Raw genomic sequence first — 27,268 nt, forward strand, 5'->3', positions numbered from 1 at the left:
GGCACTCGGGAGCCTGCCAACACCTGTTTGAAGACGGCAGGCAGGACTTCCATTTTTTTCAGAAACTTCTAGGATGTGCTTGTTTCCTTAGTTTTTGACCAAAGAAATTTCACCGAAAAAAATAAAGCACAGCCTATCCCTGTCACACAAACACACACACACACACACACACACACACACACACACAAAGCAGCAGGGGTGGCAGGGGGACCCCCGGCGAAGGTGGGAGGGCTCAGGGGTGTCGGCCAGGCCACCTCCCTGTGCGCATCTCTGAGCTCTGCCCCCAGCTGCGCTGTCCCCCCAGGTCACTCTGGAGAGCAGGAACTGTCACCTCCAGGGGAGTGAGCCTGCACCCCCGAGCCTCAGCCGGCCCCGGGCCTCTGCCTACCCAGCTGAGCAGACGTAAGGATCAGCAAGCACCACCTCCCCCAGCACGCAGCAGGCGTTAGGAACCAGGGGTGCAGCTGAAGCCTGGAGGCGCCTCTCCCCGGGCTCACCCACACACCTCAGCCCAGCACCAGACGCTGCCCACCTGTCACCTACGCAGCCCTGACCACACGTAGTGCCGCCTGGGAGCCACCCAGAACCCACACAGAACTGGCTCACACCTGCTGTCCTCATAACCCGCACTCGTGGGCCAGGGGCCCCTCCCACGGCCCTTGGTCAGGGTCCAGCAAACGTGTCACTGCCTTGGACCCTCCAGGACGAGCAGCAGGGCGGAAACGGAATCAGAGGCGCCGCAGGGAGGCATGAGGGGCACAGTGGGCCTGCCCACTGTCACATGAGCCTCCCTGTGCAATGGGCCCGACACACCCAGGTTCAGGGTCAGCTCCGAATACAAGGTTATGAAGCCGACGTCCTGACAACCGCAGCTACCACTTGCCGTCTTCTTCCAAATTTTGAGACATGTATGAACAGCTTTTCCCCACACGTCGGGTCCAAGATACAAACACCACTCGGGAACAGCACCTGTCAATCCACACCCCTGAAAATCTTCCCGCAGGAACGCGCCAGAAGCAGGATTTCGTTCCTAATAACCACACAGCGTTTTATTCACAGACACCCGCGACGTGCAGCCAGCCCCCGACCCCAGGAGGGCTGCCTGCCAGGCAGGTTTACCTCTCGGGAGGTTTCCTGGCCTGACCAAAGTCAGCACAGCGTCAGCGCTCCCTGGGCCCGGCCACGGAGCAAGGGGCCAGAGCCCTGCTGACTCAGGACGCCAGGGAGCTGTGAGTGTCCACGTCCACAGTCTCAGTCTGTGGCTGAGAGCCTACAGTCCTGTCCCCACTCAACTCAGCGCAAACCGGGAGGATCTACAGGGACAGCGCCTCCCCGCATGCTGGGCCTGCTGGGGTCACTTCCGGCTCTGCAGCGGCTGCTGCTTGGTCTGTAGCTCCTGGCTGCCGGCCACCTTCACTCTGGCCCCCGCCCGAGACCGCCGCCTCTTCTTCCGAGGCCCTCTCTGACCTGGGACCCCGGGCTGCTCCTGTGGCCCAGTGGGCTCAGCCCCTGAGCCCTGCCGCCGCCGCCGCCGCCGCCTCTTCGTCATCCTCTCAGATCCGGAGCTCAGGTCTGGACACGAGTCCTCCTTCCTGCCTTTCCCTAAAACAGCAGGGCCACGTGACCGAGGCACTGTGAAGGCCTGGTTACCCCACTTCCATGCTGACTAAAGGTGCCAGCTCCAAGGCTGCACAAAGGGCATACGAGGGGACCTAACGGCCTCAGGAGCAGACCCGCCACGGCCAACCAGAGCATCCTGCCTGTGTGGATGTCGGGTTCCAGGGCCAGCAGGCGGCCCTTCAGGAGAACAAGCAGGCAGGCCAACCCAGGAGAAAGAAGCCTGTAAAGGTGTGACCCGGGGGGTGGGCAGGCTCAAGCACAAGATGCAGCAGACCAAAGCTGGTGCACGACACAGCCACAAGCCAGGCTCTGGGGACCAGGGCACAAGCCAGGCCATGCAGCAAGGGCCCAGGCGTAAGCCAAGACGGGTGAAAGCAGAACTGGGGTGAATCAGGAGAGCTTCAGAGGGCAGACGCGCCAGTACCTGAGACCACGAAGGACATGTGGGTGAACACGGAAGGGCTCAGTCTGGGGTGGGGCTACCACCTGTCCCCTTCTGTATCCCTTTGCCCCGGGGTTGTGGTGGGCACTAGGTGCAGGGTGCAGAAGCACGGGGCAGGCCCCCACCCCCACCCCAGTGTGTCCACTGGGCCAAACCACAGTCCCGTGGACAAGCTGGGGAGGAGGCGATGGGAGGGACACAGACAGCAGGTACAATAGCCCCACCACCAGCAGACACCGCCAGTCCTACCTGGCTTGTGAGACGTGGATGTGGGCAAACGCTTCTTTGTCCTCCGCTCCCGCCCCTCTTCCTGCAGGTTCCTGTAGGCTTTTTCTGGCACATCATCCTCTGGGAAGAGGCCTAAGGACCAAGCAGGCCATCAGGAGGCTGAAGGCAGGTTAGGGTGTTTTCAGGGTGCATGTGCAGGGCTGCGAACCACCGTGTAGGCACCACCCACGCCCTTGGTGCAAGAAGGCCCCGTCCTCGTGCCCAGCACGTCTTCAGGCCCACCACGGCTGCGACCAGCCCAAGACGGTGCTGGCAGTAGGACATCAGCGAAAGCCGGGCCCTGGGCCGGTTCCAATACATCACGATGGATTCCCTGAAAAGCTTAGGCTGAGGAGGGGCTGATAAGATCACTTTCTGGGCCAATGGCCAAACTCTCCATGTCGACAGGGGTCTGTGTGTGGAGGACCCACCACATGTACACAATATTAACACACATCACTGTATGAAATTTTACCTAAAAATACTGAACTTTAGCTCATGGTGAGCACGAAGTACTTGCGGGAACAGTCTGATGGGGGGAGGGAGATAAGACACATGACAATACAAGAACAGCAAAATACGAAGAGTAGAACCAAGGTGGGGGCCGTGGAAGTGTTCACTGTAAATCTTCCTGGTGTCACTCTACGTTTAAAACTTGTGGTAATGTGAGAGACGCCCCTGTCTTCTCATCAAGCCTTATCACCAGTTGCACTGGGAGCACACTGAGCACCCACGTCTGCTGCACAGCACACCCGCAACAGGGCAGCCAGGGAACTCACCGGAAATGCAGGTTCTCGGGCCGCCCTGCCCTGGGAGCCAGCACACAGCGGGGGCTGGCGAGGAGGAGCAGCAGAAGCCATCAGGCCCCCTCTCCCAGAGAGAAAGCCCTGCCTCCACAGCAACCAGTGGAGCCAGTGTGCATCCCAGGGAGGGGAGGAGGGGGGAGTTGCCAGCCAGGGTCCCAGCATGAGATGCTCACCTTCAGCAAGGTCCTGCAACCTGAAAAGAGAGACAGGGGCTCACCATGGTTGCAGCTTCTGCTGGGGGTGGGAGGGGCCCCCCAGCAGGCACCCCTGTGGGCCCTCCCCCGAGGACAGCCCTCCACCTGCACTCTAAGGGCAGGACTGAGGCCACCTGAGATGGGGGTGAGGGCAACTCCAAGGGCAGGGGCAAGGGCACTGCCAGCCACCTTCCAGGCAACTCACTTGCGGATCACTTTGTAGAGGCGCTTCCTGTTCTGGGAAGGGGTGCTCTGCTGGCTGGCCACCGCGAACAGTCTGCTGGCCACAGCCTCGTAGTCAAACTGCGGCACAAAGACACCAGTCACCTCCCAGGTGTCCCGGAGACGTGCACCCAGCAGGGGGAGTGCATGAACCAGGCGGGGTCACAAGGACACACCCCGACGCCCTCCTGAGTCCCCTCTGCAAACACTGTACGATGCAGGAGGCAGTGAACATGCTCCCCGTGGCCACCACCCTGTGAAGGGACCATCTCGGCCAGCCTCTGCAACTGGGCAGCCACATCAGAACAGGGAAAAACAACACTAGTCACATTAATCTCAACAGACGTCATTTAAGCCAATATACCTAATTCTAATTTGCCGAGCAACCAAATTCACCAATTAGTAAGCGTTCTGTTTCTACTGGGCTCTGACACAGTGTGCCCGGAGGTGACCTCTCAGCAATGCTCTTACCTGCCCCGTGCTCCACAAGGCCAGCAGGAGCACGTGGGCCGGCCGTGAAGCCTAAGCCCCACGGGCCAACCCCCAGCCCTGGTTTCCAGGACTCCCTGCCTTCCTAGAGTGCAGAGGCAGGGCCAGGCCCCAGCCCAGTCCACCCACCTGGAGGACGGGGCCCACGCTGTCCTCGCCATCTCCCACCGGCTCATCGCTCGGGTCGCAGGCAGCTCCACGGAGGGAGCCTGGAACAAAAGGAACCCATCAATTCAAAGACTCATGCCTGGTGTGCAGAGGACCCCAACCCAGGCACCTGGGAACCAAGAGTCCTCTCTGCTGGGACCAGGACCCGGGTGGGGCGTGCAGGTGCGGGCTGGGGTATGGACGGCCTCACACTGGGGGTGAGGTGCCATGGAACGAGACATCCCAGGGTAGGTGGGCGTGAGCCTCTTCCTTAAAGCAAAATTAAGAGGGAATCATGAATAGACATCTTACAAAGCCAACATAGCGTCAGAAATTCCCTAATCAGGGAAGAAGGGGAGCTAAGTCCAGCCACAGGGTAGGCCTAAGGGACCGCAAAGACAGGGCTGCAGGGGATTTGGGGCTTTGATGTCACCACCTACAGAACGGTTCTGGGCAACAGGCAGGAGAGCGTGACAGAGGATGAGGACGGCAGGGCCACAGGCAGGCACAAAGGGCTGCCAGGAACCCCTGGATCTGCCTGTGTTGGGGAGACTCCAGCTGCTGAGAAGAGATGGACAAGATGCACAGGTGGGCTGGCTAATGTGCTAGGGGCACACCTGGGGCAGGGGGTGGGGTGAACAAAACCACCCAGGAGCACTCCAGTGTGTGGGACGGGGGAGTTGGCAGCAAGAGAATTTAGACCTTGAATCTAAATGGCCAAACAGCCTTTCTGTGGGAGCCCCAGGACCACTCCCCGGGGAAGGACAGGCTCTTTAACACAGGGAGCTGGAAAACTGGACATCCGCCGGCAAGACCATGAGACTAGGCCCTCCACCCATTTCCAAAATTCACTTAAAGAGGATAAAAGAGCTACACGTAAGAACTCCCAATAATAAAACTCTGAAGAAAACAGAGTAGACCCTTGACGAGACTGCACGTACCAAGGACTCTCAGATGGGACACTGGGGGCATGTGTGACAAGAGACCAACTGAACTTTATGAAAATTAAAACTTCTGTGCATTGAAAGCCACTACCCACAAGGCAGCCCACAGAATGGGGCGAGATGTGTGCAAATCAGGCCCAACAGGGCGTGAGTGTCCTAGACTCACTCCCGAGGCAGAGGGAGTGCCTAACGCTCAGCAGGTCGCGACTCGCCTGAAAGCAAAGGAATGGAGCGGACGCGTCCCCAATCATCCGGGACATCCTGACCAAAACCAGAGAGACAGACCCCCTCACAGCCCTGGGGCGGCTCCTGGCAAAGAACCAGGAAACTGGAACCCCTGGACGCTGCTGGTGGTGGTGGGTGCAGAAAATGGTGTAGCTGCTGTGGAACAGCGTGGGGGGAGGGGTCTCAAAATATGAGGCAAAGAATCGTGTGTGACCCCACAATCCTACTCCTGGGTATACGCCCCAAACTGAAAGTGGGGTCTCTAAGAGATACTTGTTCACCCACGCGCACTGCAGCATTACTCACAAGAGCCAAACCACGGAAGAAGCCCCAGGGTCCCCAGGGTAAGTGTAACGAGTGGATTATTCCTCAACCTTAAAGCAATGGACACACGCTGAGAGGGACGCAGAGCAGTCCCATCTCTCATGCTGAGAGCAGAGTGTGGGCGCCAGGGGCTCAGGGCGGGGGGGTTACCAGGGACACAGTGTCAGGAGGAAGGATGGAAAGTTCTGGAGGTTGATGGTGGCGGCGGCTGCACAAGCTGGCGAACGCACTGAACACCACTAACGTGTACACTTAAACACGCCTAACTCTCCTCTGCCCGCGATGCTGCTGGGGAAGCCCCGGTCAAGGCCCCCACCCAGCGCTGTCACGTCTAAGTCCAGGTCAGACAGCTGCAGGGCCGTTCACCGGGAGTCTGAGCGCTCTAACCACCGAGGAGCCTGGGCAACGGCGAACGCTGTCGGGCTGCGTGGTGACGAGACCCAGACACCAAGTGCCCCCAAGGCCCTGGGTCTGTCGCCTCCGCCACCACGGAGGAGGGGGACGCCGCTGGGAACACAAGGCCACCCGGGGTCGGTGGAAGAGCCGTGGAACCAGAGACGAGTGTCTCAAAAGAAGATTCTCAAAGGCCTGGCGCCCGCTTAGCCAAGACAGGTTTCTGTTGGTGGCACGCAAGATGCCACTGAAGACCACCACGAGATCCCCTCAAGCGCTGTGGGAAAACTGACGTGACCGAGCGACACGGTGGGAGGCTGCCCAGCTCCGTAATACCTGATGACCATGACTGTGCACACGAGACCGTCGCTCAGAAATACCACACTGTGAAGGGCTCCTGCCGCGAGGTAAGGGAAGCCCTAATAGCAGACAGCCGGTGCCTCCTCCAAGCAGAGGTCAGAGAGGTTCTGGAAACTTCAGTGGTGGCCATGGAGGTGGTCTGATGGGAACGACCACTCTGGTCGTGGAGGACCCTTCCGTGGGTGAGATGGCTCTGGTACGGGATTTGGTAACGACGGGAGCAGCTCCACAGCTGGCGGAAGCTGCAGGAGTTTGACAGTTACAACAATCTTCAAATACTGGACCCAGGGGAGCAGCCCTGGTGGCTCAGCGGTTTAGCGCCGCCTTCGGCCCGGGGCATGATCCTGGAGACTCGGGATCGAGTCCCACGTCGGGCTCCCCGCAGGGTGCCTGCTTCTCCCTCTGCCTGTGTCTCTGCCTCTCTCTGTGTCTCTCATGAATAAATAAAATCTCGAAAAAAAAAAAAAAAAACCTCTGGACCCAGGAAATATGGAGGCAAGAGCCCTGGCCCCTGTGCTGGGGGCGCTGGGGGAGCAGCAGGGGAGAGCTGGGGAAGCTGTGGGTTACGAGGACCTGCGTCCTCAGCCGCGCACCGTGACGGCAGGGCCAAGTCGCTGGCAAGAGAACACATTCTGGATGACACTCCCGCGTGTGGGCAAAAACTAAGAGACCAGATCTGGGACTAACTGTACAACAGAGTATTTTAGTTTCTGTTCTGTGGAAAGCATAAAGCGTTCCAAGAAGAGTTTTTAATGTAGGGGTTTTTTTTTGCACCCACGCTGTTGATTGCCAAATATAATAGTCTGATCACGACGCTGAACAAACGTGTTTTTAAAAAAAAAAAAAAAAAAGATTAACGTAGTAAACTTTACGTAACGTGGGTGAACGTTCTCTTTCACCACGAGAGAAAAAGAGTCGGAGGCAGGGAAGAATCTGGAAACTGGTGGAAGACGCACCCTCACAACCATGGGCCACAACACAGTCCATGAGCCCACCTGAGATCAAGGGATGGACCACAAGGACCCTATTAGTATCAAGACCCCAAGTGGATGGGCAGCCCGGGTGGCTCAGCGGTTTAGCGCCACCTTCAGCCCAGGGCCTGATCCTGGAGACCCGGGATTGAGTCCCACCATGGGCACCTCAGTACAGATGCTGCTCCCAGCACAGGGTCGCAGCCGTGATCACCAGAACTCCCTGTGCTGGGGGAGCCAACATCCAGGGAGAGAAAGGGCCACGAACATTGGATAAGTAACTTAAGAAACCTTACAGAATTTGTGCCAGAAAGATACCTTGTAGAGAAACCCAGCGAGTGAGACAGGGAAGGGGTGGAGAGGCTGTGTTTAAACAGGTGGTCCGAGTGGGATCAGAGAGGAGGGGTGAGCGGGGGCGGAGGCACCAGGGATGAACCGTAGGTCAGAAAGGAGCCAGGGAGTCAGGAAGCATGGGGGGCGGGGGGAACTGGGAGACGGAGGACACATGTGCTTGTTTTTAAAGGTCACCCAGGCTGCCAAGCCGAGGAGAGATGCTGGGGACAGGCCCAGGAACAAGGGGACCAGATGAGAGGGGACCCCTGAAGCTTGCTGGGCCAGGATGGGCACCACCACATGGGATGCGCCATGACCCCATTACCTGGCTTTCCGGATGGCACATCCTGTTTGCACTCATCATCCTCCGACATCCCGTCCTCGTTGTCCTCGTCGTCGTCGTCGTCGTCCTCCTCCTGTGAGTCCACTTCATTCAGAAGGTCTTCAATGGCAAATGGGGCCTGTTCCACAATTGCTTCAAAGATGCCCCGAGTAATGTTATGCAAGACCAGGGAGCTGAGGGGCAGCAGGCACCAGGGCAGGCCAGTCAGGCCGGGCGCGACCTGCCCTCCTGCCCTTAGCAGCAACCCCTTGGGCGACCTGGTTGCACACACCCAAACTCTCTCTTCCCAAAGGGAGCAGCCATTTCCCACGGGCAGTCCTCCTGGGGGCCCAGGGAGGAGGAAGCCCCCTGCCACTTACTCCTTGGTCCGAGCAGCGATTGTGCAGAAGGGATCGATGAACCTGAGGTTCTGGTCTGCTGTCAGCTACGACGAGGGGGGGCTGTGTCAGTCCCTTGTGCGGACGCAAGGGGAGGGGCTCAGCCTCCACCCGCAGCCCCCTGCCCTCACCTCAGCGGCGCCCACTTTGCTCAGCTCCTCCAGGAAGATCTCAAGGAAGTGGCTCTTCACCCCGCTGGGGGCCTGGCTGTCGGGGTGCAGGATCTCGGTCGTCAGCAGCTCCAGCAGCTGCTCGATCTGCCTGAGGAAGGAAGAAGGCCAGTAGGGCAGGCGGCCTACTGGCGGCCACACCAGGCGGCTACGAGCCAGCGACAGTCCTCCACGTCACGGGAGCTCCGACAGGATGCCATCACGGGCGAGCGCCCAGCTTTCCCACCCGCACAGGAGGCAGCCTGGGCCCGGGTCCGTTCCCACACAAAGCACTCATGGTTACAGGTTCGTGACCACTGCTGGCACCAGCACAGGCGGCAAGAGGCGTCTCGGCTACGAAGGGCCAGGCGTGCAAACATTCACACAGGCTCCCTTTCTGTGCTCGGGCCCCAAGTGGAAAGACAAAGGCCTGGCGTGACAGGAGGCTACAGCACGTCTCACGGGACCGTGCTCACGGGAACTGCCCAGGAAGGCAAAGAAAGGAGCCGGGAGGCCAGAGACGGGGGAGAGCTGCTTCCCGGGTTCCTCCACATGGAGTCCTCGGCCTGGGGCCAGCCACCCCTGCCCTCTGCCGACACGCCGTTTTCAGTGGCCTCAGAGGCCTGGGGAAGCCCAAGGCTGGCCACAAAACACAGTCTCCCTCTTAATCTGGGGGACACAGACTGCCCCTATCGCAAGCACCCCTGCCAAAAGTGACAAGTCTGGATGAATTAAATATTTCTAGAACCAAAACAAATAGCACTGCTGACAGCTGAATATACCACGCTACACCAAAATCACAGCACCTAGCTGGGAATCACCTGACAAATGATATCATAACAACAAGAGAAATCAATTGGTTTCATAGGAAGAACTTACCAACATTGAAAACGTTCACTTCTGGGAACCACGCACAAACTAATTTGAAACATGCTTCACCGTAAGCACCATCGGGTCCCCCTCCTGCTCCCCACCTGACCTCTCTTCACGACGCATGACCGCAAGAGAAACACACGGCCCCACCCCCAGGGCCGCGCAGAGCTGCTCTCCACATCCCGCCAGCACGCACCTTTCTTCCCACCCCTGCGTCTTCAGGGCCTTCAAGGACTCGTTCAGGACCATCCGCATGAGCTGTGACACAGATGGAGACCCTCGTCAAGGGGGACACAGCCCCAACTGCCCCAGAATCCCCCGTTCCGGACACCTCCGGGGCCCAAAGCCCATAGCGGACCACCCAGAGCTGTCAGTGGATGGAGGGTCTGCATCAGGGCTCGCACTGCACGACGGTCTGCTGGTGCTCACAGGCTCGAGGCTCCTCTAGCAGGGGTGCGATGGCCGCAGCCCTGAGCTCCCCAGATGGGCCATTTTAACCCTCTCCTCGAATGGAAATCTAGGCACTGCTGAAATAGAGGTCTGTGCCTACTCGGCAACCCTCGGCCTGCGCTCACCAGGCAAGGCCTGGGCTCCCCTCACAGCCCTTGCTCAGTCTTCAGGGGCACTACCTGCCAGGGCAGGACAGGCTCAGAGGCCATATCGCTCTAGGCTGTGCCCCCCCAGCCCTGTCCCCACGCTGCCACCGGCACCCGAGGGCCCCGCAGAGGAGCACGCGGTCTCCTCACCATGTAGAACTTATCCAGCCGCAGCCTGTCGATGCCCGTCCACTCGCGGTTCATGGTTTGCCAGAACGTCTGAAGGAACAGGTGCTCTGAAGGAGGAGAACAGACCAGAAGAGAATCACAGGGGAACACCGAAGCCGCTCTGGAAGGGAGGTCAGAGATTATGGAGAAACCTGCTCAGGACATCGTGTGCAGCCCAGTCTGCCCCACTCAGAGGCCACGATACAAACCGGGAGCAGAAATGGGGGCTAGAAGGCACCTCTGAAAGAGCAGCACTAGCTCCAACCTCTGCAGCCAGGGTCTCGGAAGAACGAGTTCAGAGCAGCTGGCAAAGCCACCAGCAAGAGAAGCAGCTGCTCAGGCCTGCACTTCCCCCTCCTGCTCGGGTCAGGGTCCCTGCCTGATGCCCACGGGCCCACTCTTCCCCCTCCTGCTCGGGTTGGGGTCCCTGCCTGAAGCCCACGGGCCCACTCTTCCCCCTCCTGCTCGGGCCGGGATCCCTGCCTGACGCCCATGAGCCTACTCTTCTCCCTTCCTGGCTCGGGCTGGGTCCCTGCCTGACACTCACCCCTGGTCCCACTACATCCACTAACCTAACCAGGCACAAACCCTCCCAACATTACATTAGACACACGGTGCTACAGCCTAAACCGTGTCCCCCAAATTTCTATCAAAGCCCTAAACCCAAGACCTCGAGTAAGACTTTATTTGAAGATGAGGTCTCTCAAGAGTTCTGGCAAAATGAGGTCACTGGTGTGGGCCCTACACCTGTCTGGCTGGTCCTTCTAAGAGATGAGAACACAGACACACAGAGGGATGAGCATGTGAGGACTGGGAGAAGACGGAGTCCTCATGCCCAGGAGAGGGGTCTTGGGGAAGCAGCCCTGCCCACGCCTGGACCTCAGCAAACAAATGTGGCCTCTCTGATCTCCTGTTGCAAGTTTCTCCTACAACAAAGGGCCGGTCCGATGGCTCAACGACGGGCAAGCCCCAGTTCACTAACTCACTCAACTGTCACCAAGTGAATGCTTTGTACTTGGCCTTTGCTGAGCACAGCGACTCTTCTGCAGGTTTTCAGGTGAAAGTTACAGCAGACGTGCCTCCGCTAATTACTCAGATGCTAATGACTCTCCCTAACAGAGACAGTGGTTACTGTACCTCCTTGTGCACCTCCCTAACTGTGACTACCCTACCTACTCTAACCAAACTAAATCCATCCAGGTAACCAGGGTTTCCCCAGCAACAGCCACAGCGATCTACGCTAGAGACGCTGTCCCACCTGTCTGTCCCCACCCCGAGCATTGGAGGTGCCCGGGCCTCACCCCCAGAGCCTGATCAAACTGGGCCTAGAGTCGAGACATCAAGATTTCTAAAGATGCCCAAGTGATCACAGCAGGCAGGCAGCAGGGCTGAGAACTAGGGATCTTGGGCAGGACCAAAACAGATGCGAGTGCACTGAGGGAACACCATGACCATCAGGTGACTCAATCCGGCAACTTGGCAACACCGCCCCAAGTTTCCATTCTCATTTTAAAACATAAGCTAGTGGCCCTTCAGCCTTGAGTTCGTTCAGTCCATGCTGGATCAGTTAATACTGTTGGACACTTAGGACAGCATATCGCACGTAAGTACCAGCAGACAGCACCCAGGACAAGGACCTCCCTCTTGCTTTAGGGTCTTAGATCGCAAGCCTTCCACGTCTGGTAGGGCGGCTCTGTCCTTCCCAAAGGGCTTACCCGGGATGAGGATACTCACGTGCCTCTGTGGTCTGAAAAGCATGGATGAGCTGGGAAATGGTCCTCCCTAGTTCTTCCTGGGTAGTAAACAGTACAAAACTCTCAGACCCCAAAGAAACGTGGTCTTACAACAAGAAGCAAAAGCAGAAAGACAAACACAGTAAATCCACACTCACTCACTGAGAACCAACTCCCACCACCCCTTCTACTGTGCGTGCTTCAGGTCTGCAAGTTGCACTGTTTCGAGACCCCCCCCCCCAACCTCCCTGCAGCCAGCCAACAGATGCTCACCACAAGCAAGGGCAGACACTGCCCCCAACACCAACGCTGAGCCTCAAGCAAGACGCTAATGGTCAAAGGAGGGCACAGGACAGACAGGGTCACCTAACCAGCCACAAGAGACTGACCAGACCCCAGAAACTACTCGCCGCCTGCCTGTGTCACTGTGCGAAGCGTCCCCTAGTGCACCTGTTGGATAGACAATCCCAAGGCCTGCCCTTGAGAGATCCCAGCGTAGGAGGCATCAAATACCACACAAGAATCTGCCTTGTAAGTAAGGACCCTCGCCACCCAAGTGACTGAAAAAAAGTAAACAATTCACTCTGAGAAATGTGGTTTTAAAAAAGCTAGCATTAAAGGCACCTGGGTGGCTTGGGCAGCTTAGGCAGCTGGGGGTCTGATTCTTGGTTTCAGCTCAGGTCACAATCAGGGTCATAGGATGGAGCCCTGCGTGGGGCTCTGCACTCAGTGGGGAGTCTGCTTGGGGTTCTCTGTCTCTGCCCCCCACCCATGCATGCTCTGTAAATAAGTAAATAAAATCTTAAAAAAAGGGCAATGATGCTACATGTGAGCTCCTGTCCTAGCAGCTGTGTGTCACCACACACCCATCCAAACCCACAGAACATGCACACTAAGGGTGAACCCTCACATCCACTGGGGACTCCAGGGGGTGGTCTGTGTCAGGCAGGTTCATCACCTGTAAGAGACACACAACTCTGGCAGGGGAGGCTGTGCGCGTGTGGGGGGAGGGAGTGTACGAGAACTCTCTGCACCTTCCTCTCAATTTTGCTGCAAGCCGAAAACTGCTCCTTAAAAAGTCTAGGGCAGCTCGGGTGGCGCAACGGTTTAGCACCGCCTTCGGCCCAGGGCATGATCCTGGAGTCCTGGGATCGAGTCCCACGGCGGGCTCCCTGCATAGAGCCTGCTTCTCCCTCTGCCTGTGTCTCTGCCTCTCTCTCTCTCTCTCTCTCTCTCTCTGTCATGAATAAGTAAATAAGTAAGTCTTTTAAAAAATAAAAAGTCTGCTTTTCAGAAAAATAATTCTAAAAAAAATACATAATAATTCTAAAAAAAACCCAGCAGAACCCTGTTCTCAGAAGACGTGGGTCCTGTCCCTCCGTTTCCGTCATCTCAGCGCTGTCTGCCAGCTTGGACACACACGGACAACCCAGGTCTGCACCTGTCACCTGTGCTGGCGATCGATCGCCTGTCACCACGGTGCCCACCTCAGCAGCACGACACACACTCCTACCAACGGCCTCGGCCCTCTGCCCGTAAAAATATAAAGCACTGAAGCTGTAAACCTCCGCTCAGCGGCTCTGGCTGCGCTAAAACGAGGGTGAACCACGTGATGCTCCAGCTACTACCTCCGCGACCTCCTCATACTCACCTGGAGGAGCGGCTTGTCCTGCATCCACATGCAATAAAACAGCCCTTTCCATACCTTCAGCAGCTCGTCGTGAGTGAAACCACCTGCATCGAAAACAGCAGCACTCAAAGCCAGCCCAAGTGCTTAGCGCCAGGATCAAAGCCACGGAAGTGTGACTGCCTGCATGAGATCAAAGCCGTTAAAGACTCTGGCCATTAGGGATCCCTGGGTGGCACAGCGGTTTGGTGCCTGCCTTTGGCCCAGGGCGTGATCCTGGAGACCCGGATCGAGTCCCATGTTGGGCTCCCTGCATGGAGCCTGCTTCTCCCTCTGCCTGTGTCTCTGCCTCTCTCTCTCTCTCTCTGTGTGACTATCATAAATAAATAAAAATTAAAAAAAAAAATTTAAAAAGACTCTGGCCGTTAGAGAACCTGGGCCTCCCCGCCATCCTCTCAACTCAGAACCCGCTGCGCCTGCGGCTCAGAGTATTCCTGCAGGTAAAAGGCATCTCATTATTCAATAACCACTGAGAATGTCCAAGTATCCGAGTCGGAGCCGCCGTTCTCCCGTTTCTGGACATCGCAGGCCGCGTGGATGGGCGAGGGAGGCCTCCTCCGGCTCCACGCTCCGGGGTCCGCGCACTGTTCCGTGTTATGCAGGAAAAGTCAATTCACTCAAACCAGTAAATCACCTGAAATGGTTCCGGAGATGCGACCTACGGTGCCGGGTGCCTTGGCACCAGGACGGGCATCCCCTGGGGGGGAGGGGGATGCTCCTTAAGCAGCCTGCAGGCCCAGCCCGGGTTCCGCCCCACGAGGCCCGAGCGCGACTCCGCAATCTGCAGCCCTAGGGAGGTCGCAAGCGCGGCCCCCGCCCCGGCGGGGCTCAGACGGCCACCGAGCAGGCTGCCGCGGGGGCCGGCGGCGGGCGGCAGGTCCGGGACGCACCCCCGGGCCGCGGGGAGGACCCACGTGGTCCGAGGTTCCCCCCCGCCCCCCGCGCCCGCGCCCACCTGCGGCCCCCTGACTCCTCGCGACGATGTACTTCCGGAGCTTCCTCACCGCCCGGTCCCGGGTCACCTGCTCGTTTCCGGCCAGGCGCTGCGCCAGCTGGATCTCCGGCGGGAGCTGCGCGCGCGGAGCCATGGCGGCCGCCGCCGACCCCTCGGCTTCCGGGACCCAGTCTCGCCAGCTGCGCGCGCGCGCGCGACGTCACTCCACGGCGCCGGTCGCCCTCGGGCGTGCGCAGACGGCCCCGGGCGCGGCGGTCTCGCTGGGGCGCGCCCGTGACGTCACACGGCGCGACGGCCTCTGCCGCGGCCGCGGACACCGCCGCTTAGCGGCCGGGCGGGGCGCTGGCCGTGTCGCCTGGCCCTGCCGGAGCCCGCGTGGGCCCGGGACACGCGTGATTACAGACAGGCCGTTGAGCGCGTGCCCGGCGGCTGCGGGGCTGCCGTTCGCCACGAGCGCAGGGCCGGTGGAATCGGAGAACGGCCCCGTGCCGCCCGGTGAACCCTTGATCCGGGCGACGTGCCCCCGGGTCAGCGGACGGGCGGCCGCAGCCGCTGGCGGGAGGAGGGGGAGGCCCGGGCCCCGGGAGGCGCCGGCGGAGCTGCAGGCTCCAGCCGCAACCACGGGCCTCTCCACCGCCGGCAGCACCGAGACGGGGCGCGGGGGCGCGGCGCGGCCACGGTGGGGTTCGCGGTGTGCAGGGCCCAGGACCGCGCAGGGAAGGGGGCGCTGTGGCCTCGGGCTGCTCTCGGTGCTTACAACCGCCTGGTCGTTGATTCGAGAAAGCGCGATAGGAAGTAGCCGGTGGCATCTGCAGGGGAGCGAGAGCGCACAGCCCCAGCATCTACCCGGGAGCGAGAGCGCACAGCCCCAGCATCTACCCGGGAGCGAGAGCGCACAGCCCCAGCATCTGCAGGGGAGCGAGAGCGCACAGCCCCAGCATCTACCCGGGAGCGAGAGCGCACAGCCCCAGCATCTGCAGTGGCGGGAGAGCGCACAGCCCCAGCATCATCTACACCGGAGTGAGAGCTCACAGCCCCAGCATCTGCAGTGGAGCGAGAGCGCACAGCCCCAGCATCTGCAGTGGAGCGAGAGCGCACAGCCCCAGCATCATCTACACCGGAGTGAGAGCTCACAACCGGAGCATCTACAGTGGAGTGAGAGCTGGCCAACCCCAGCATCTGAGAGTGAGAGTGAGAGTGCTCACCACCGCCAGCATCACTTGTGGGGCAGTCTAGCCTGAACCTTGCCCAGCCTCTTGGGCTGCACCCCAGGTCTCAGGACGTAGGAGCTGTCTGCCCACAGTGTGTAGAAAACCACCAACCCAGGTCTGGGACAGTTTGCAGGGCAGCTGTCCTGATGTCTTCACCGTTAACATCGTAAACAAGGACTGACTGAGTAGAGGGGGAGTGCAACTTACAAATCTTGATTGGATCCTGGTTCAAAGAAAAAGCAAAAAAGTCATTTTGGAAATAGTTGAAAAAGCTTTCATACAGACTATGTTTCCGTTTTAGCGCAAAATAGTTTTTTTTTTTTTTAAGGATTTTATTTATTCACAAGAGAGAGGCAGAGACACAGGCAGAGGGAGAAGCAGGCTCCACACAGGGAGCCCGATGTGGGACTTGATCCCGGGACTCCAGGATCACACCCTGGGCCAAAGGCAGACACTCAACCGCTGAACCACCCAGGGATCCCCGCAGAATAGTTTCTTAGGTGTGACAGTGGTGTTTACCTAGAAGGGGATTCAGCAGGCTTTTTCTGTGTGTGTCCAGGGACCCCACGACTACCCCCAGGTTCCCTGATGTGCTAGGAGGACTCATGACTGTGGTTTATTATGACAAAAGGATACAAAGCAAAATTAGCATAGGGAAAAGGACTTGTGGAATGAGTCAAGGAGGAAGCTTCCAGAAGCTTCTTGCAGTGGGGGTTACGTAGAACTTGCTTAATTTCCCAGCAAAGAGCTGTACACACATGTGAGATGTTATGTACCAGGAACCTGGTCAGAGGTCAGCGCCAGGCTCCTACCCGGAGCCAGTCACCCGGGAGCTCTCTGCCTGGCTCCTAGCAAAATTCCAGACTTCCAGCAGGAGAGCAAGTGTTCAGCACAAGCCTGTGACAATTAATGCAGGGAAACCTCACTGTAGGGGGGATGGGAAGTTGGAAGGGGGATCCCCACCACTCAGCCCCAGTTATGGGGAGAATGGTCAATTGCAGACCCAACAGAAGGACCCTCCGCAGGGGAGACTCGGCAGTGACAGGTCCCGACGGGGAAGGACACACACCGCACGTCCTACAAGAAACTAGCCGCTTCTGCAACGTAGCTTGTGAGAAATTGTCATCACCCCAAACTCCTGCTTTTCTCCAGTGGACTTCTGTGCAAAGCTGCTTCTTCCAACTTCCTCCTTCTTCCCCACAAAATAGTTTCTCTCCTTCGTCGGACCAGCGGTTTTTTCGGTAGCTTGCTTATTTCCAGTTACGATTCTCTGCTACTCCTGAATAAACCCATTGTAGCTGGTAACAATAACTTTTTATTTTTAAGGTCAACAAGCCACATTGTTTGTGCAAATGGTTTTGGCCCACTGAGACACCTTTATCACGTGGTGGGAACCCTCTGGACACCCACATTCCCAGACACCAGTGTACTTCATGAGGTTCTGAGCAGAGCAGTCAGGACTTGTGTCAACCCTCTTCCACAACACAGGTAAGATAGTGTTTTCAGAATCATGGGCCACACAACTGCTACTGTGGTGCAAGAGCAGCCACAGACCATATGTTAATGACGAGCATGGCTGTGTACCAATAAAACTTTATTTTCAAAACCAGGTGGAATGAGGGGTGCCCGGCTGGTTCAGCCGGTGGAGCACACCACTTGATCTGGGGGACATGAGTTCGAGCCCCATGTTGGGGCATAGAGGTTACTGAAAAAAAAAAACAAAACTAAACACGTGATGTGATGGATCTGGCCTACGGACGGTAGCTTGCCAATACAAGCTGTCAAAGGATGTCCTTTTAGGAAAGTTTTACTTTTTAAAAAAATATTTATTTATTTATTTATTTATTTATTTATTTATGATAGACACAGAGAGAGAGAGAGGCAGAGACACAGGCGGAGGGAGAAGCAGGCTCCATGCCGGGAGCCCAATGCGGGACTCAATCCCAGGACTCCAGGATCGCACCCCGGGCCAAAGGCAGGCACTAAACCGCTGAACCACCCAGGGATCCCCACTTTTAGGAAAGTTTTAGGAGACAACTGCAGAGTGGTGACAGTGAACCATCCTGACTTCCACGACTCTGCTCTTCCTGATGTCTGGAAGTTAATGCAATAAATAATCACGTAATACGGCAAAATATTAGCAAAGGTTGACCCTAGTGGCAGGAGCACAGGTGTTCGTTGCCCTGTTTTTCCCACAGTCTCTATGTTTGGAGATTTCCATGACAAAATGTTGGGAAGCATTTTAGAAACTGGTTTTAGCAGCAGAATGAACTTTTTGACCAACTGTTTAAGTGCCATCCATAAATAGCGACGCCGTGAACGAGAACAAGGTCAGTCTCTACAAAGGGCAGCAGGTGAGGCTGGGAACAGTCCGAAAGCAGGAGAAAGAAAACAGAAGACAACTGAGTCTGAAGAAAAGAGCAATTTTAATAATCATAGTGAATCTGTGACATGAAATTTCACACACAAAAAAAGTCAATGAAATGGACCAACATATAGTTTTAATTTTTTTTTTATTTTTTATTTTACGATAGTCACACAGAGAGAGAGAAAGAGAAGCAGAGACATAGGCAGAGGGAGCCCGATGTGGGATTCGATCCTGGGTCTCCGGGATCGCGCCCTGGGCCAAAGGCAGGCGCCAAACCGCTGTGCCACCCAGGGATCCCCAACATATAGTTTTAAAATATGCCTTATAGTATAAACAACGATTGGATGTTTGCAGCTAATGAAATATTTGCATACTATGCAGTGTATCTAAGAAATAAATGTGCGTAAATAAATAAAAACTAAAAAAAAAAGGGGGGGGATCCCCGGGTGGCGCAGCGGTTTAGCGCCTGCCTTTGGCCCAGGGCGCGATCCTGGAGACCTGGGATCGAATCCCACGTCGGGCTCCCGGTGCATGGAGCCTGCTTCTCCCTCTGCCTATGTCTCTGCCTCTCTCTCTGTGTGTGTGACTATCATAAATAAATAAAAACTAAAAAAAGAAAAAGAAAAAGAAATGTGCAGGGTGCCTGAGTGGCTCAGTCGGTTGGGCTTCTGACTCTTTTTTTATATATAAATTTATTTTTTATTGGTGTTCAACTTGCCAACATACAGAATAACATCCAGTGCTCATCCCCTCAAGTGCCCCCCTCAGTGCCTGTCACCCAGTCACCCCCACCCCCCACCCACCTCCCCTTCCACCACCTCTAGTTTGTTTCCCAGAGTTAGGAGTCTTCATGTTCTGTTTCCCTTTCTGATTGATTTTGACTCAGGTCGTGGTCTCAGGGTCGTGACATCGAGCCCCCTGTCCTGTCGGGCTCTGTGCTCAGCAGGGCACCTGGAGATCCTCTCTCTCCCCCCTCCATCTGCCGCTTCCCTCACACTTGCTCGTGCTCACACTCTATTGCTCTCTCAAAATATTTTCAAAAATAAATAAACATGCTCTGTCCTGAATGCAGAATCATCCCTCTTTGGGAAACTTTTCAAAGCCAGCTGTGCCTTCCAGGCTAGAACCGGCAGTGGACGCTCAAGTGCGTGGCCGAAGTACAACAGGAACTCTGGTGTTTGCAGAGTCTCAAAGGTCCTTACTGGTTCCCACAGGGAAGCAGCAAGTCAGGGTGCAGAAACCCGGCGGGCACCTCTACTCTGGACGGAAGTCAACATCGCCAGCGGTAAGACCCACGGGTGCCAGGCACCCTCAGTAAGATGTGCCAAGAGGACACAGCCTCACCGTGGCGGCGACGCGAGCAAACCTCTGTAAAGGCTCGTACACGAGGGGAGCCTGTTCAGATTTCCAAGTCGGCGTGACTGTCCGCGACCCTCACAGGACCCGGAGCCCAACTGGGGCCCGCCCCCCTGGGGCCCCCAGCCGAGGGGATCGCGTGCTCCTGCTCCCGCATTCCTTCGCCGCACGACTGTGACTCCTTAGTCCTTTCACAGGATGTAAGGAGCACGCGGCCCCGTGAAGACTGTCCACGCTCCAGAGCATAACGGGCTCGAAGAAAACTCTCATTCTGACTTTTAGAGATGAGAATCTCGAATTCTATTCATTTTGCCTCAACAGCAGCATTCTTGCCCAAACTGCATCACCCCCATCTGATCATGAGGCAATATCCCAGAAGCCCCAAAGACCATCAGTCCTCAAAACAGGTGATCTATACTCTTCGAAAAGGTCAAGGTCCTGAAAGAGGCTGAGAAACTGAGTGTGCACAAGCAGCGTGGGAGGAGTGCGGCCCAGAGGGATGACTTTGCGGGGACGAAGAGCAATGAGTCACCCTGTGGGTCGGCTCCCCTGCCCTAAACCCAGACCCTTCCTGCCCCGATCGCTGCCGCCCCTGCCTCTGTATGGGGCCACATGCAGGGCAACTGGATGCAGAGTCTGCGGAAGCTACACCATCTTTGGGGCCTGAAGTTAGTTCAGTAGAAAACGTTCTAAATATTAAGAGTCTGGTGGGAACTAGGGGAACGGGTGTCTCTCTCCACTTCCACGCACATCACCCTGTGCCGTCTGCCCCCAGGACGGCGGCGTGGTCCCAGTGCGTAGGGACACCTGCCCAGGGGGTGCAGGTAGTGACAGAGGCGCCCGCAGACTCCTCAGGGAGCGAGGACCGTGGTGCTTCCACGCGGTATCACGCAGACCCGCTTCTCATCCCCGTCCTTGTGTCTTGGCTTTTTAGAGCGTAGCAAACTCCGCGTTCGCGGATCCTGTGTGTTTGCCCGACTCGGCCTCCTGGCTCCAGGCTCACCCTGATGCAGACAGGCAGGCCCCAGAGCGTGTGTGTGTGTGTGTGTGTGTGTGTGTGTGTGTTTGTGTGTGCAGGTGTGGAAGCGTGTGGGGTGTGGGGCAAGGGATGTCGGTTTCCCTCGGGGCCAGATGTTGGCGGGGCCAGGTGCCCTCTGTAGACTCTGGGGGGTCCTTCCCCCCTCCTGGGCTCCCCGCGGCCCGCAGTCTGGGCCCCCGCCCCTCCCCGTGCACCCCGGCTTCCTTCCTGCCCATCTCCCTGGTCCTCTGGTTTCCTTATAAAGGATACCAGCCCTTGGGTTTAGGGCCCTCCCTGATCCACTAGGAGCCTCTCCTAACTGCTGACATCTGCAAACACCCCACTTCCAGACCAACGTCACCGGCTCGGGTTCCGGGTGCACGTGACTTTCGGGGAGCTGCTGCAGATCCCGGCGGTCGGGGCCCAGGGTACGGAAGGTGGAACCCGGACTCGCACCATCTCGCGGGCGGTTCCCCGCACCTAGGACTCTCCCTTCAGGAAACCCCCAAAATATGCTGCCAGGGAGGGGGGTACGATTTTTGCCACCTCGTGGGGGAGCGAAGAGGCTCCAGCTTGTATTTCTGCCCCGGAGCCCGCAAGACACAAAGCAGAGGGTGCGCCCAGGCTGAGCCCGGGCACCCAGGAGCCGGCCAGGGCCACGTCGCAGGTGGCCCGTCGGGGTCCCCACCCTCAGGAGGACTGCTGTGGCTCTGTCACCACCATCTTGAAATCCTTCATATTTTCTGAGTGAGGGGCCCGAAGATTCACGTTGCTCTGGGCCCCCATCCCCGCGCCTGCAGCCGCGGACCTTGCCTCCAGGCTCCAGCTCACCCACTCGGATCGCACGGCGGCCTCTTCCTCATGTTGATGCTCTCGATTTTTCATTATAGATAATTAGGGAAATAAGAGAAGTTAGAGGAAGGAGCCAGACACAGCCTCGGGGGCTGAAGGAACAACTTTGCACGCATCTCGGTCTTTTCGGTGCATGAGATTTTCATTCATTACACGTTCATTTACTAATGTAACTTGTTAATTATATTCATCACACTAGATCGACAGTTTTGAAACTGCTCTTCTTTTTTTCTTTTAAAGATTTTATGTGAGAGAGAGAGCAAGAGAGAGCCCATGTGGGGGGGGGGCAGGGAGAGGGAGAAGCAGAAGTTCCCCGCTGAGCAGGGAGCCCGACTCGGGACTCGATCCTAGGACTCGTAGATCATGACCTGAGCCTGAGCGGAAGGCAGACGCTTCGCCGACAGAGCCACCCAGGGCCCCCTGCAACTGCTTTTCAGTAACACCCCTACCATTTCCCCCGTGATATTAACTTCCCAAGAATATGCAGTATTCCAACATAAAACAATTCTTGTTCCTAAAAAAACAAAAATAGTTGTTTAAATAAAACTTTGGAAAAATACAGCAGATCACAGGGAGCAAAGTTATTAAATGCCTGCATCCCACCCTCAGAGGCGTCAACAGCTCAGTGAGTACGTCAATCCCGAGGTGCCCGGGCCCCATCGAGCCCCCCAGGAACCCGAGTCTCCAGGGACAGGCTGCAAACTCGCATTTCGACAAGTAACTGGTGGAGCAGACGGCAGGGAAACAGGGGAAACGCTCTTCTAGAAGCCCTTCCAGCCGCACAGCCCCCTGCTATGGACGGGGGCTGACCATTGACGTGCTTCTAAATTCTGGGATGGAAATTTTTATAAACTTTCTCTCCACCCAAGAATTGTCCTTAACTCCTGGTATTGATGGCTCCAACCGTGGTTTTATTTCTGATTCACAGCAGCGTGTGAGAAGCAAATCTTTATTCAGTGCCTCCTGTGTGACAGGACAGTGAGGAATAGGCCCAGTGCCCTGTCTGCCCGCTGGGGACCCCACCCAGGACGCAGGTCCTTAGGACACACGGGGAGAACCTCTGGCATGCCCAGGCAGGTGGACCAGGTAGACCCAGAGGGTCCACTGCCCCCCACCTGGGCCCCGGGCATCCCCTGGGTTGTGCTGAGGCTTCTCTGCTTAGGGCACCCCTTGCCTGCATTAGTTGATTAGATGGTACATCTGTTCCCTCCTTTGACTCGCCCCGATTTTTGCAGCTCCCTCCACCCTTCAGGGGGCTCAGGGCTGCCTCTGCAGGCGCTGGCTCCCTTTGAGGGCCCTGGCTCAGAGCTAAAGCCATGGTCCACTTGGTTTGTAGCAAGCGCAGATGGCCAGGCGTGTGATGGGCGCTAATGCGGGAGGCAGGACCGCGCTGTGCCCGCGTGGGGCCCCTGGCTTTAGGTTTAGCTTCACTGTTCCTCCCCTTGTGAACGGAGATGAACTGGTAACCGGTAAATGCTTAGCTGTGTAAATGTTCCATCTTTCCTTTTCTTCCTTTCTTTTTCTTTTTCTTTTTTTTTTTTTTAAGGGTTTCTTAGGCTAGAATTGAATTAGCAACCAATTTGGGATGCCTGGGTGGCTCAGGGCATGACCTCGGGGTCCTGGGATCGAGTCCCACGTCGGGCTCCCTGCATGGAGCCTGCTTCTCCCTCTGCCTGTGTCTCTGCCTCTCTCTCTGTGTCTCTCATGAATAAATAAATAACATCTTTTTTTTTTAATTTTTTTTTTTATTCATTTATGATAGGCACACAGTGAGAGAGAGAGAGAGAGAGAGAGAGAGGCAGAGACACAGGCAGAGGGAGAAGCAGGCTCCATGCACCGGGAGCCCGACGTGGGATTCGATCCCGAGTCTGCAGGATCGCGCCCTGGGCCAAAGGCAGGCGCCAAACCGCTGCGCCACCCAGGGATCCCTAAATAACATCTTTTTTTTTTTTTTTTTTATAATTTTTTTTAATTTTTATTTATTTATGATAGTCACAGAGAGATAGAGAGAGAGGCAGAGACACAGGCAGAGGGAGAAGCAGGCTCCATGCAGCGGGAGCCCGACGTGGGATTCGATCCCGGGTCTCCAGGATCGCGCCCTGGGCCAAAGGCAGGCGCCAAACCGCTGCGCCACCCAGGGATCCCCCTAAATAACATCTTTTTAAAAAAAAGGAATTAGCAACCGATTCTGATGACAATTTTTTGCATATGGGAACACAAGCCACAACTGATTAGCTGCAGAAGCAGGTCTGTGGATCACCTGCCTGCGAGCACCAAGAGGAAAGCAAGAGATGAGCACCTTGCTGAGGAAGAAAGGGCCCCGAGACGCTGAGACAAAAAGCCCTTGGCTTCCCTACGCCGGGGAAAATCAGGGACTTCACAGATTCCAAGCTGAAGCGATGTCCGAGGCCCTGGAGCAGCTCCAGGACCCTGGCTGGGCAGACAGGATATTTGGTCTTTTTCTCCAGCTCCAGCAACATGAGAACCCCGAGGCATTAAGGAATGAGAGATAAGTGTCAGTCAGTCTTCCAGAGCCTTTGGACAGAAAAAGTAATGCTAATTATGGGAGAGATTTACGTTAGTGTACTAATTATAGGCAGTCATAGTAATAACACTATTAGTTCACCCTGGGGGCTCGGACGCTGCCCCAAATGTTTCACTCTTAGTAACTCATTTAGTACCTTTTTTTTTTTTTTTTAAGATTTCATTTATTTATTCACAAGAGACACACACAGAGAGGTAGAGACACAGGCAGAAGGAGAAGCAGGCTCCCTGCGGGGCGCCCGATGCGGGACTCGATCCCAGGACTCCGGGGTCACGCCCTGAGCCAAAGGCAAACGCTCAACCATTCAGCCACCCAGGGGTCCCTCATTTAGTACTTAGGAAAAAACAAAAACAAAAACAAAATTCAAAACCCTTTGAGGTTGCTTATGAGTATTATCCCCACAGAGAGGGCCAGAGATGCTCAGCAGTTAGTCCTGTGCCACAGAGCGGTACGAGGGAGGCCTGCCTGCATCTGAGTTTGAGCATTTGGCCTCCAGAGCCTCCTTGCTGGGGCTGCTGTAAAACATCTGTCTGGAACCAGGTGTGAGCAGAGAACTCTGACCCACACACAACCTCTACAACCACCATCTAGAAGCCAGACCATGGCCACAGGCCTCTGCGGCCTCAAGGCCGGACCAGTTAGGAGGCGGCTGTGACTGCCAGCTTCTCTTCCCCTTCTAGCTCAGGACAGCCAGAGAAAACCGAATCCAGCCCTGAAAACAATCCCACAGGATGCCCAGCTTGTAGTGAGCCCACCCACAGACCCGAGTATTCCTTGTTTTCCATGATCAAGCTGTCCCCCACCCCTGCCTGCTGTGAGTCTCTGCCAAACCCAGGTGACAGTGGGACCCCCAGCCACAAGCCAGCTCTGAATTAACAGCCTTTGCTCACCGTCCTTTGGGTGGTCTTTACTTCCCAGGGTATTACCCTCCTATTTGTAAAATGTTGAGTAGGGGAAAGGGAAGGCTAGGTAGGGAGCGAGAAGTAGGGAGCCATGGGATGAGGCTCACAAAAATCCCAAAAATGTGGAGGTGTAAGGCAACCAGAGAGGAAGAAACAAACAGGACCATCTGGTCCTCGGTGTCTTGTTCTAACAGCTACTTGTGATCCAACAGAGAACTTACTGGACCCTAAAAGGGAAATGGGCCATTAAAGACGTCACCACCAGTCCTTACTCCATGGTGCTCTCAATAAAGATGTTTAAAGTTCCCTGGTTGGATTTCAATAAAAGACCAATCCTACGGGCCCCCAGTGCAGCCCTGTTGGGATCCCTAACAGTCCTGAGAGCTTTTTCTGAATCCTCTTTAATAAAACTCTTATCGGGATCCCTGGGTGGCTCAGCGGTTTGGCGCCTGCCTTTGGTCCAGGGCGTGATCCTGGAGTCCCGGGATTGAGTCCCACGTCGGGCTCCCTGCGTGGAGCCTGCTTCTCCCTCTGCCTGTGCCTGTGCCTCTCTCTCTCTCTCTCTTTCTGTGTCTCTCATGAATAAATAAATAAAATCTTTAAAAATAATAATAAAACTCTTAATCGCTTTACTCACTCTCCTTTGTCCATGAAATTCCTTCTTCAACTCCGTGAGACAAGAACCTGGCTCTCCTGTCTCAGCGTGAGCGCATGCGGAGCAAGGTCCAGCAGGGAGAGAGGACCCGTCCCGAGGAGGCCTGTGTTATAAAAATTCAACTGTGTGCGTTTGAAGGGCTAGCTGGCTTGATTCAACGGTCCACTGAGAGCAGCATCCCATCTAGCAAGCACACAGGTGCTCCGGGAGCTGCAGAGAGTGTAGGGATAGTGTAGGCAGAAACAGGGGAGGACAATCAGCAGAAGAGAAGATTATTTTGGAAAAGGTCACCTTCCCTCGTGGGGGGGGGGGGGGGAGTGCAGGGGACAGGGGCCTGATCCTGCAGATTCCCTCCTCTTCCATTAGGGGAAGGAGGAGAACCCATGGGACAGATGATCTCCTTGGTGCCACCAGAAGATTCCTACTGGCCAGTTAAGACTACATTTCTGGGGCAGGTTGTGGCTAGGTTAGGCATGAGGTCCCGGCCTGGTGACGTGACCTAAAGGCTCCATTTTGGGCCTGTGGTGTTCTTTTTAACCCAATGCAAGAGGGAGCAAAACCTGCTGGGCAGGGTGGAGAGAGGAGGGGGAGGGGAGGAGGGCCAAGCCCACTGAGCCATGTGACAAGGAAAAGCCAGGGAACCGCCTGCCTTTCCCCACGTTGACAATTAATTTCTGATGCTTTGCTTTCTATTTTTATGGAGTCAAATCTGACTCAGTGGCACATTCATGTGGCTGTGAACAGGTCCCTCTCCTCCTCAGCTCCCCCGCCCCGGCTCAACCACTTGTCCTCCCACCTTGTCCTCCCTCCTTTCCTAAAGTTACAAACCGGGCTTTGCCCCAGCAGGTACCAGAAAGGCTTGTCTCCCCACACACCTGCTCCGGGGAGGCTCCCGCAGTGGCTCCAGGTCAGCCCGGCACCCGGCGGGGCGGGTGGGCTCCTGCAGAGTCAGCACCCAGGGAGAGGACGCCCGCGGCCACCGAGGGGTGGGCCATGGGGTGGCAGGGGCCCGGCCCTTTCTCAAAAAACCAGTCCTGTCCTGACAGCTCCTAGCACGGCCCCTACCCCCGCCCCGAATAAAGGGGACCCTCCCCCATCCCTGGGTGGTTGAATCTAATTCTCACCCAGATCTTGCCCTAAATGCCCTCGATCTGACCACAAACCCTGCAGCCCCCAGCCCAGCCCGGCCGAAGCCGGGGGAGCCGGCTCCTCCCTTCCCTGGACAGCTTGGAGCCTCCTGTGTCCAGCCCCCCCCCCCCGCCCTCCCTGTGCCTCTGGGTCACATGCGGGTGACTGTCCAGATCCGCTGGCACAAGCGGGGTGCGGGGCCGGTTGAATGCAGAGCGCCCTGAGGCCGCACCCTGGACTCGGCCCCCCTGCAGCTCCTGGTCCCCCCCCACTCCCCCAGCTCGCGCCCGCTTGGGCTTCTCTCCCCTGGGCCCGGGGCAAGCTCTCACCTCCCGTGCAGCTCCCGGCTCCCCCGGGCGCCCCCACCCCGCCCCAACGCTGCACGCGGGGCGCCTCCAGACCGTCCCCTGCAGAGCCCACCCCGAGTGGGGCCGCCCCCACCGCGCCCGACCGGCCACCGGAGGACACCGAGGCCGCGGTTCGGGGACGTCCCTACAGGGCAGGACCACGAGCGCCCACACGGTGCGCGCGGCGAGGGCCCCGGGGGCGGCCGCCTGGGGCGCACGGGGCGGCGGGGGCGGGGGCGGGGGCGGGGCAGCAGGGGACCCGCTCGCC

General features: G+C 57.0%; 2 protein-coding genes and 1 long non-coding RNA gene across 7 annotated transcripts; 1 reads left to right on the forward strand and 2 right to left on the reverse strand.

Annotated features, from left to right (window-relative positions):
* Positions 1-1,022: 1,022 nt before the first annotated feature.
* RRP1 (ribosomal RNA processing 1) lies at positions 1,023-14,843 on the reverse strand. Of its 5 annotated transcripts, none has more exons than XM_041735148.1 (13): positions 14,619-14,843; positions 13,628-13,710; positions 11,978-12,035; positions 10,226-10,311; positions 9,676-9,737; positions 8,589-8,718; positions 8,440-8,504; positions 8,063-8,253; positions 4,170-4,249; positions 3,535-3,632; positions 3,309-3,328; positions 2,312-2,422; positions 1,023-1,602 (listed from the first exon to the last, which is right to left on the reverse strand). In XM_041735148.1, the coding sequence occupies exons 1-13, from the start codon at positions 14,749-14,751 to the stop codon at positions 1,355-1,357; spliced, it is 1,365 nt and encodes a 454-aa protein (XP_041591082.1). In that variant the 5' UTR covers positions 14,752-14,843; the 3' UTR covers positions 1,023-1,354. The 5 variants fall into 5 exon arrangements, with proteins under 5 accessions (XP_041591082.1, XP_041591084.1, XP_041591080.1 ...); XM_041735150.1 differs by having other exon boundaries at positions 1,436-1,602; positions 3,109-3,328; XM_041735146.1 differs by lacking the exon at positions 1,023-1,602 and having other exon boundaries at positions 1,610-2,422; positions 3,109-3,328.
* LOC121479228 lies at positions 14,750-23,069 on the forward strand. Its single transcript, XM_041734692.1, has 2 exons — positions 14,750-17,317; positions 19,412-23,069. The coding sequence occupies exon 1, from the start codon at positions 14,750-14,752 to the stop codon at positions 15,857-15,859; it is 1,110 nt and encodes a 369-aa protein (XP_041590626.1). The 3' UTR covers positions 15,860-17,317; positions 19,412-23,069.
* A 414-nt stretch (positions 23,070-23,483) lies between these two features.
* Positions 23,484-27,222, reverse strand: LOC121479516. The gene is made up of 3 exons (XR_005984738.1): positions 26,983-27,222; positions 25,508-25,628; positions 23,484-23,958 (listed from the first exon to the last, which is right to left on the reverse strand). It is a non-coding gene; the product is annotated as an uncharacterized LOC121479516 (long non-coding RNA).
* Between the last annotated feature and the right edge of the window lie 46 nt (positions 27,223-27,268).

The sequence above is a fragment of the Vulpes lagopus genome, chromosome 20 (assembly GCF_018345385.1).
Source record: "Vulpes lagopus strain Blue_001 chromosome 20, ASM1834538v1, whole genome shotgun sequence".
Lineage (NCBI taxonomy): Eukaryota > Metazoa > Chordata > Mammalia > Carnivora > Canidae > Vulpes > Vulpes lagopus.